Here is an 8,400-nt window from a genome sequence, read left to right on the forward strand (position 1 = left end):
TGCTACAATTACAAATCACATACACATTACATATTTACTAATTATTTACAGTAATTACTAATTAGTATTAGTTATGTAATATATAATTATAAAATATACTATAGATTTTGTTACTTACAGTCCTTATAACAATTTCAATTGGTATATACAAATAATTTATTTACAATTGTTGTTTAAAGTATTAAGTATATTTTTGTGTTCAATTGTGTGTCGTGGTAATCTTAGTTGGTTTGTTATATGCAAGTATAAGTAGTTTAATAATTACGTCTTTTCGTATATTAAGTCGTACTATCTTTTTTATAATTTGTTTTTTGATAATATTGCTATTATCAACATACGCTTTAAAACATTAGCTAGTTTCTTCTTCCACTTGTTAAAGACTAACCTCTAGTGGCTTACTTTGAAGAATATAACCCCGAGTACTTTTTCTAATATGTCTTCTCCTGGTGTAACCAATGCAACTTCAAAAAAAGTTGCTGTCCGTTCTGGTGTTAGTACGAGATCTTCAAGTACTACTTCTAATGAAGATTTAATGCAAATTATTTTGTTCTTCAAAGCTGAAGTTCTCACCTCCAATAAAGTACTTTCTGACTCGCAATCTTTGCAGTTCAATACACTTAAAGCAGAAATATTAAAAGTTTCTGAGCAAGTGAGTGAACTCAAAGCAGAGAATATAATACTCAAAAGAGATATTGGTTCATTTAAGGCAAAAATTAGTAGTCTTGAAGAGAACAACTCGTCTGCTAACCCATCCACAATCACTAACCAGGTTTTGCAAGAACTATTTGAATGAGATCGTTGTTCTTCCAATGTGATTGCTTATGGTGTATTAGAGTCTACCTCTTTAACTGGTTCTGAGAGAGTTCTACATGATGAATTCATGATTAAAAATATTTTGTTGCCGGTTAGAAATTATCTTCCAACGAATCTCAAATTGAATCGGATTGGGAAACCACGTCCAGGTATTACCCGCCCACTTTAGCTAATATATACTAACAAAGAGGAAGCACAATTTTTGCTGTACCATACAACCAAGTTAAGCGGTCAGGTACTCAATTCCAAAATGGTTTTAATCTTGTCAAGGATAAAACCAAATTTGAACGACAACTATTACGTGCTTGTCACAATGATCTGTTGTCTCGTACAGCTCAAGGTGAAACAAATTTACGTATATATTATGAAAATGTTGTTCCATCTGTGGTCAAATCAATTACAAAAAACCGGGTCCGTGAAAACATACCATTCGACAACCAGAGATTCAGCAAATTTCTCAACTTTCATAGTTCAGCCATGTACACTAGGTTTGCATGAGCATGTATATTTTTATAATAAATGCCAAGTCCACTCTTAGTACTTTTATATTAGATTTCTACAATTTTAAAATTAATAAGTTTTGTCCTCGTGATTTACCTACAATTAGCTATACTACGTCGAATGATAATGTTCCGTTCGGTTTTTACCAAAACTGTCGTGGTCTTAGGACTAAATTTTTTACTCTTAAGTGTAATCTTGCCAGCTTTAATTATGTATTTCTTATTTTAACAGAAACTTGTCTTAATTCTGATATATTTGATTCTGAATTATGTTTGGATAATTATAATGTTTACCGATGTGATAGAAGTATTTTAATGAGTAATTGTACTAGAGATGGTGGTGTCCTTATTGTTGTGCATAAAGATTTTCATTCATAAATTGTTTCTATCTCTAATTTAAGTATTAAACAAATTTATGTTAGTTTTAGTTGTAATAATGACAATTTTATAGTTGGTGGTGTATATTTTCCTCCTAACTCTCCTATTCAATCCTATGATACTTATTCTAGCACAATTAAAAATCTAGTTTGTTGTTATAGCACCCATAGTTTTATTCTATATGGTGACTTTAACTTACCTAATATTAATTGGTCTAATGATAATTTAGGTATTTTCTATTCAATGGCTACCGAAAACAGCCTATTCCTGAGACTTTTGCTTTCTTAAACTTTTATCAAGTTAATAATGTTTTTAACGTTTACAATTCAATGTTAGATCTTATATTTACAAATAAGAATCTCTTTAAAGTTAATATAGTGCACGATCAAATTGTTCTTGAAGATCGATATTATCCTGCATTGGCTATTGATTACCCAACAAATAAAAAAATCCGTTCTTTCATGCCGTTGATTCATATTTTAATTTTACGAAAGCAGATTATACACGTATTTCAGATTTTTTCCTGTCTTATAATTGGTTGGATACTTTTACTCAACTAGACGTTAATTCAGCAACATCAACTTTGTATGATTCATTACACTTCTCTATTCTTCACTGGGTTCCACGTGTTAACTATAATAAATCTAATTTTCTTTGATGGTTTTCTAAGGATTTGATTGATACAGTGTTCCAAAAAGAAAAGCCCACGCTATTTTTAAGGCAACACGTAATCCACTCGATTACAGAAAGTTTTCTCTACTACATGCAAAATACAAATTTTTATCGAAAAATTGTTACAGAAAATTTATTGAACAGACTGAATCTAATTTTTGTATTAATCCAAAATATTTTTGGAACTTTGTTAGAAAGAGTAAATCTCAACAGTCAATTTCTAAAAAAATTAATTTGAATGGGTTTACTAGTACTAATATTATAGAAGTTGCTAATTTAATTCTTTTTTCTGTACCTAAATGTAATACCAACTACCTAGAAAACCAGCCATTTTATAGAATGATGAGTATTGCTAATAAGGACCCATCAGCTTTATTATATTATTAATTGTTGTATTTTATATGATTATTGTACATATATGTTAAGTTTATTATACTGAAATTTGGTCATGTGCTGAGAATATAAATAAATATTTGAAATTACAAAGACGTGGAACTTGGGGGTGCTTAAAGTAAAGTTGGGGGTGCTTCAGCACCCTCTAGCACCCCCGTAGTTGCGCCACTGATATATAGTAATGGATATTAAAATAATGTTAAAAACATATTCATGATCTATAGGTCTGAGTGATTGGGCAATTCTTGACTACGTTTTTGACAACTATAACTAGTATTTAAATTAAAATAGCTTAAGAATCTTAAGATATTACATGAGACATATTTAGTGGATCACTCTGTATATGTATTCATATTTTGGGTTCTTCCTAAAAAAATATTTTGGATACGGTCCTCAATATTAATTATGATGTTAAAGTTATTTATTTTTTCTGGTAAAAGTTCATCTAAACATTATTTTTCACCTTTATTAATAAAAATTATAATTTTACAATATAGCTCTAATTAATAACATGATAGTATTGGAGAAATTAATTGCTGCTTAATTATCTTTAAAATATGGTCGTAGAGATTTATAATATTTATAAGTATATGTAATTAACTTTATATATAAATATATTTAATTTACTAGAAATTAAAGGGAAAAATCGAAGTTTGTTAATTTATGTCGGCGCAAGTATGTTTGGGTATAGACGAAGTATTTCATTTGTAAATTTATACGGTTATTTTTACAAATATTTCATATAACTAAATAAGTCAACTTATTGTATTTAAATTCATTAGAATAAATATTTGTTTGGTATTAATATAGTTTAAATAAAAATTTGGCTGTATTATTATTAATTTAATTTTGATCAATTTACAAACTATTACGGAAGTTATTATCGTTATTTTATGCATTTTTGACAAATTTTAACTTTATATTACCTATTTTTTAAAATCAAATTTATCTTTTCAATTTCTTTAATGAAGTTAATAAAAATGTATATTTAATTTCTATGGTTCATATCCAAAAGCTAGTATAACACAAAAATAAAGTTTAGAAATTTTTTAAAGGTTGATGTTATCCATTATGTGTAAACAAATTATGAGTCAGTTCATTCATTCAGGAAATTTTGTTTTTTGAACTTCAAAAATGTTAATTTTTACAAGACACCATTGAAATTGTTAATTTGCTTTTGCTCTCTTGAAAAATTTTTAAAAGAGACATATCGGATTTTGAAAAATAGCTACGTATTTAAAAAAAAAATTCCTTTCAAGAAATTGTTATAAAATTTCGTCAATGAACGTCGTCCAATGAACTCTTCTGATATTCCATCAATCTCTCTGTGGAATAGCCCTAATCAGGGGCTTACAGGAGGTCACGCACATGGAACATAAAAATTATGACAGTTGTGCTTGCTCTATAAAAAAAGGTAAAAATCAATTTTACAAGCCGAATTAAACTATTCATTACTTAGTTCCCTATAGACAGCAGCTTAGGAGACAATTGCTCCATTAACCAGTTTGCCCCTAGTCATTCAAATAAATTGTTAGAATTGTGAGAAAACCGAAAACTTTTTTTTAAAATTACTATAACAATTTTAGAAATTGTGTTAATTTAAATAATTATTATAACTTGCATCATATTTATTTATTTGGCTTAAAATACCAAACTTGTTTAGTTACCCCACTTTCCTCTATGCATTAATAATAATTTTCTTAGACAGTTACACTTAAATCATACATTTCAAAAAGGTCATATTTTAAATAAGGTTGGGGAGGATACCCTTTGATCATATCAAAAGTAAACCACTAAAAACAAATAAAAAAATTATAAATTTGATAAAAAAAAATATATTTATATATATTACACTAAAATGTAAAACTTTTTTATATATTCAATAACAATGAGCTATGTCTTTAAATTATATTTAGTAAATGATAGAATTTATTTTTTATTTTTAAAAAAATCTTATCATAAGACAATTTTTAACAAACTATACAATTATTGACTGAAATATAGTATTAAAACTAATTTACGGATTTAAAAAAGAATAATATGAAAAAAATTGTTTAGTCATAGCCAATTTATCCTATTAATAATAATAAATTAAATATTCTTAAAAAATAAGCATTTTTATGCACTTCAGTTTCATAACATTTTATTATGTATTTATTTATAATAAAAAACACTAAAATATATTCATAAATCATAATTAAATAATTGAATTAGTTCATTTTAGAAATATTTGGTTTTGCATAGATTACATTTCTTTGGAACATTGAAGAACCACGATGTAACTGGTCTAGTTTACTTAAGTACTTCATGCACTCAAGCCAGTTGCCAAATACTGGCATATCTGGAGGCATACCAGCAACAAGTCTAAAAATTAAAAAAAATTAAAAATGAATCAATGTGTTAAATTTTAGAAATATATTCTTTTTACATACCCACAATCATTAATTGTCATACAAGCACTCACTACATTCAAAGGATATGTAATGGTAGTTGCAATATGCTAAAAAAGACATTTTTATCTTAAAAATGAATATGTCAAAATTATAAATCATAATAATAAAAATAATTGGATAAAATTGTTTGAAAATATACATTTTTTTTTGGTTAATACCTTCCTACACTGACAATAAATAAAAAAAAAATTAATAAACTCTTACTGAAGCTGCTAAATCTGTCATGGTTAAAGCAATTGGTGAAGGATCAAACAGATATCGAGAACATACATGTTTTATTAAGCTAACTATGGCTACATGACTTGAAACAAAAATTAAATGAGGCCAGAATCCTGAATATAATCCAGAAATTCCCTCTTGGCGAATGATCACTATAGTTGATCCTAGGACACCACTGTAGGGATAAAAAATTTTTTTTAATTCTAGAAAAAATTCTATCTTTAAATATTTTAAAATCAATATAAATATTTTATAAATGCTTACGTATAATTCTTCTCAAAACCAACAAACTGTGCCATTATTCTTAAAGAAATAAGGCGGAATGGATAACTTAATATATTGCTTGCAATGGTGCTCAACAACTCTTTTGAAGTATTCAATGCCCACTTTTTCCAGCTAAGTATTCATACGATATATGCAAAATATTGTTGTAAGAAAAATTACGGTTTACAGTTTGAAACCATACAATATATAAGAAAATTATGATGCAAAGTAAGTAAATTAAAATGGCATATCACTCTGAATATTTAGTTGTATATGAAAGAAACATGCACCGATATAAAAATTATAATAACTTACGCGTCAGATTCTGATTCTTCAGTATCTAATATTTGTTTTTTTTCCAACTTGACATAATTAGTTATAAACCATGTAGTACAATGTTCAACAAAAACACCAACAAGCTTTGGGGCAAGGCCACTATACATTCCTTTAAATCCATCAATTTGATATATATATTTAGCTAAAGAATAAAAATTATTAATACAAATTTTACTACTTAAACATTAAATCAAAATAATTTCAAACCAAGGACAAAATTTTAAGTTCTACAGATGATATAAATATATGAATATACATATAAAATTTTTTTTCTAATTATGGTTATAGATCTCAGTGATAATAGATATTTATTAAATTCATTTTAAATATATCCAGCTATAGAAAATAGTGTTTTAATATAAAGTGTTCTCAACTTAAAGGAGAACAATAAGATAAAGGACACACATATAACATTTTCACAGAAAAGTGAATTTTCAAATTTTATAATAATCCATGAAAGCTTTAATACATTTATATGTAACTAACATTTTTAAATGAAGAATGAAGACGAAGATTGGGTTAGGTTATTTTTAACATTACTCTACCACACTACTCCTCTCATAATAGCTCCTAAACTACTAGTTCGAAAGCTTTTATTGCCCAGACATATTCTTAATTAAATAATTTTCTGTTATATGAACTAAATATGTATGTTGTAATTAAAAAAATTAAGTTAACACTGGTATAATAAATAAGGCATAAACCTAAAAAATATTTAACTATTCAAAAATTGAAAAATAAATATTGCTTAAATATACCAAAAAATGAATTCTCTAAATTATTATTTTAGAAGAAATCTAGTGGTCAACTATAGATAAATCATTCTGAATATTATAGACTTAGATAATATACTAGCATAATAAATATTTAACTAACAACTTACAATATGAAAATACATTGGGAAGAACTAAACGTGGTTCTCCTATTATAGGTTTATACAGAACAGGTCGAATAGGTTCATGACCAATCTAAAAATAAAAAACTTTCTGTAGTTATGAATAAGTAATACAATTTTATCTTCATACAATTATAATTAATTAATTAATTAAAATTTTTATAACTAAAAGAGCTATAGGTTCTAAATATTTTTACTTGAATGTATATACATATATTTAGAAATGGAAAATGTATTTTCAAGATTTATTTTTTCTTAATATAAATTTAAAACAAGATAATACCAGATAAATACATAAAAAATAACATATTGAATATTACTCAGGTAATATTTATAATCTAACAAAGACAATATTCTAAATTAATATTTTAGTCAAATGTTACTTAAATGGAATCAAAATAATATTTTATTACACGTAGGAAAAATTAGTAGTCTTACAAGTCTCATCAATAAATGATACTTTACCCACACAGTATTATAGAAGTAAAAAACAAAAACCTTAAAAATCATACCTGAATAAGAAACTTGGCATATTCCACGGGATGTATAGCTGTTTTTCCAATAATTTTAAATGTTAATCCGTTCCACGGACTTTCAACATTTTGATCCCTAAAATCTTCAATTCTTGGATTCGTCATTACTTAAATAAAAATAAAAATAATTACAGTAAAAGAACAGAATTTGTTAACTATCAAATGCAAAAAAAATAGTGCTTATTAATAAAAATACTAATTAAATAAATTAGATATCCAACATGGATATAATTGACGACCTTCGATAATCTGAAAAAAACTTAAGTTTCATAATAACAAAGTTACATTGATAAAAAAACTTAATCAATTTTTAGATAATAACTATGAGTAGCCGGGGATTCACATGAATTGTTATCAATATTATTAGTCACAGTGGGAAAATTGACCTGGTTTGTAAGCGCCCCGGCACGGTTACGATATTAGAGACAGTACATAAACAAAGTCTATATAACCAGTCTGTGATATAACTGTGGTTACGGTCGTAAAATACAGATTAAAGAGACTAAACTTTGCAAAGAAAACCGTTCAATAAAATATGCAATACTACAATCACCATCAGTCTGCACATAGTAAAATGAATAATTAATCATTTTATTATGAGTCTATACTTCGAGTTCATTAATGCTACTTTTTGATTATTTTAAAACTTTATAATAAGGATTTGTTTTTTTTCAATTTTAAATCGACGTATATTTTATACTCTGTAATACTTAAATACTAATTATAGAATGTTGATCAATAATAAACCAAATTTTGTAGATGTAAAGTGTATCAAACTAAGATATTTGTCTATTATTAAAATTTATATAATTAGAGAAGAGCAGAATCAGTTGCTGTATGAGATAAATGACCAGCACGATTTTATTTTAATTATACAGCAATACATATCGTGGCATATGGACTTATATATATATATATATATATATAAATATATATAATATATC

General features: G+C 26.1%; 1 protein-coding gene across 1 annotated transcript; it reads right to left on the reverse strand.

Moving 5' to 3' along the window:
- Positions 1-4,853: 4,853 nt before the first annotated feature.
- On the reverse strand, positions 4,854-7,725 carry LOC126904781 (mitochondrial carrier homolog 1-like). Its single transcript, XM_050684013.1, has 7 exons — positions 7,436-7,725; positions 6,912-6,996; positions 6,008-6,170; positions 5,693-5,824; positions 5,414-5,603; positions 5,189-5,256; positions 4,854-5,120 (listed from the first exon to the last, which is right to left on the reverse strand). Exons 1-7 carry the CDS (start codon positions 7,559-7,561, stop codon positions 4,967-4,969), a joined length of 918 nt encoding a protein of 305 aa, XP_050539970.1. The 5' UTR covers positions 7,562-7,725; the 3' UTR covers positions 4,854-4,966.
- Positions 7,726-8,400: the final 675 nt, after the last annotated feature.

The sequence above is a fragment of the Daktulosphaira vitifoliae genome, unplaced genomic scaffold (assembly GCF_025091365.1).
Source record: "Daktulosphaira vitifoliae isolate Bord-2020 unplaced genomic scaffold, ASM2509136v1 Scaffold_4, whole genome shotgun sequence".
Taxonomy (NCBI): domain Eukaryota; kingdom Metazoa; phylum Arthropoda; class Insecta; order Hemiptera; family Phylloxeridae; genus Daktulosphaira; species Daktulosphaira vitifoliae.

Coding starts and splice junctions, on each gene's coding strand:
- LOC126904781 (XM_050684013.1), bottom strand. CDS start 7,561: ATGACGAATCCAAGAATTGAAGATTTTAGGGATCAAAATGTTGAAAGT. Junction 5,604..5,692: donor GGTTTTGAGAAGAATTATAC/GTAAGCATTTAT, acceptor TTATCCCTACAG/TGGTGTCCTAGGATCAACTA. Junction 5,257..5,413: donor TGACAGATTTAGCAGCTTCA/GTAAGAGTTTAT, acceptor TGTCTTTTTTAG/CATATTGCAACTACCATTAC.